Raw genomic sequence first — 1,785 nt, 5'->3', positions numbered from 1 at the left:
CACAGCACCCCCATGGCACCCACAGAGCCCCCACGGCACCCACAGAGCCCCCACGGCACCCACAGGATCCCCACGGCACCCACAGGATCCCCACAGCACCCACAGCACCCCCACGGCACCCACACTGAGGGCACCCCCTGCCCCATGGGACCATGGCACCCATTGCCCCAGAGAAGCACATCCTGCCCCACAGAACCCCCCAGGCACCCACCGACTGGACCTCATGGCACACCCTTCCCCACAGAACTGCCCCCCTTCCCCCAACACCCGCTGGGCCCCACAGTGGCACCCCGTGTCCCATGGAATCCCCTCCCATGGCACCCCACACCACCACCCCCAGCCCACAGTGGCACCCCACTGCCCCATGGGACCCCCCCGCTCAGTGGGCACCCCCTGCCCCACAGCACCTCCCACCCACAGCACCCCAATGGCACCCCCTGCCTGACAGCACCTCCACGGGACCCCCCAGACATCCAATGGGTACCCACCGTCCCATGGGACCCCCCTACCCATGGCAGCACCCCCTGCCCCACAGAAACCCCCCACCGCACCCCAACCCTATGGCACCCCCTCCACCCGCAGCAGCACCCCCTGCCCCACAGAACCCCCCCAGTGCCCCATTGCCCCCGGGGTCCCACCTGGTGCACGATCACGGCCGTGACGGTCCCGTCGTCCCCCTCGTACTCGAGGCAGAAGAGCCGCGGCCCCCGGGAGGGGTCCGGGGGGGCCCCGTGGGGGTCGCCGGGGGGGGGCCCCGCGCTGGCATCGCCCCCGGGACCCCCTGTGGCACCTGCACCCTCAGGGGGGGCTGTGAGACCCCCAGGGTCTCCCAACCCAGCACCCCCTCAGTGTCCCCCCATCCACACCTGGGGTCCCCCCGACCCCCTCCACCCTTGAGTGCCCCCCAGGGGTGCCCCCCCATTCCCACCCATATCCTGGGCGCTCCCTCTTGTCCCTGCCCCCCCCTTGAGTGCCCCCCATCCCTGTCACCAACACGGGCGCCCCCCGACCCTGACCCCCTCCGGGTGCCCCCCCACTCCCCAGCCCCCGCTGGATCCCCCCCTCCCCAGGGTTGCCCCCCCACCACTGTCACCCCCTTGGATGTCCCCCCAAGCACCCAAGGGTGCCGCCCCCTCCCCACCCATCTCCTGGGGTCCCACCCGCTGTCCACCCACCTTGGTGACCCCCAACCCCCCAGGGGTGCCCTCTATGTCCCCCAACCCTTGGGTGCCCCCCCCTTCCCCTCCCGGCCCCCCCATTCTCCCCCCCTCGGCCGCCCCGCCGCAGCCCCCGTGCCCCGCTCACCGCAGCCCCGGGGCCGGTACACCTGCTGGTCGGGCCGGCGGGGCCGGGGCGGGTTCGGGGTGAGCCGGGTGCGCGCCCGGCCCCGCGCCTGCCGCACGGCGCGGTCGTACGCGTCCCTGCGCACCGGGAACCGGTTACCGGGGGGGGGGGCGCGGCGGGAGCGGGGGGCGCGCGGAGCCGCCGGCGATGTTACCTGGCGAGCTGGTTGCGACGGATGTGCCGCACGAAGCCGTGGCTCATGTCGAGCCGCCCGCCCGGCCGGCAGCGCCAGCCCGGGGCCGGGGCCGCCGCCTCCATCCCGGTTACCGGGGGGGTCGGTCCCGGGGACGCGGCGCCTTTAAGAGCCCCGCGGGCCCGGCGGCCGCGCGTGCGCGGAGCCCTCAGCGGCGAGCGCTGACCCCGCCCCTTCAGCCGAGCGTGCGCACGGCGCGGCCCCCGCGCCCCCCGCGCAGGCGCAGTGCGCGCGCGCCGCCGCCATGT

At 75.3% G+C, this 1,785-nt stretch overlaps 1 protein-coding gene across 1 annotated transcript in view; it reads right to left on the bottom strand.

The window, feature by feature from the left end:
• CUNH2orf68 (chromosome unknown C2orf68 homolog) overlaps positions 1-1,677 on the bottom strand; it is a 2,008-nt gene extending 331 nt beyond the window's left edge. Inside the window, 3 exon segments of the mRNA XM_027697622.1 lie at positions 639-845; positions 1,283-1,421; positions 1,499-1,677. Of these exon segments, the coding sequence (XP_027553423.1) occupies positions 639-845; positions 1,283-1,421; positions 1,499-1,602 (450 nt within the window). The 5' untranslated portion in view covers positions 1,603-1,677.
• Positions 1,678-1,785: the final 108 nt, after the last annotated feature.

Source organism: Neopelma chrysocephalum, unplaced genomic scaffold (assembly GCF_003984885.1).
Source record: "Neopelma chrysocephalum unplaced genomic scaffold, ASM398488v2 Primary Assembly neopelma1_120, whole genome shotgun sequence".
NCBI lineage: Eukaryota > Metazoa > Chordata > Aves > Passeriformes > Pipridae > Neopelma > Neopelma chrysocephalum.
Note: the sequence above shows the minus strand (reverse complement) of the source record. Positions and strands in the feature narration are given on the sequence as shown.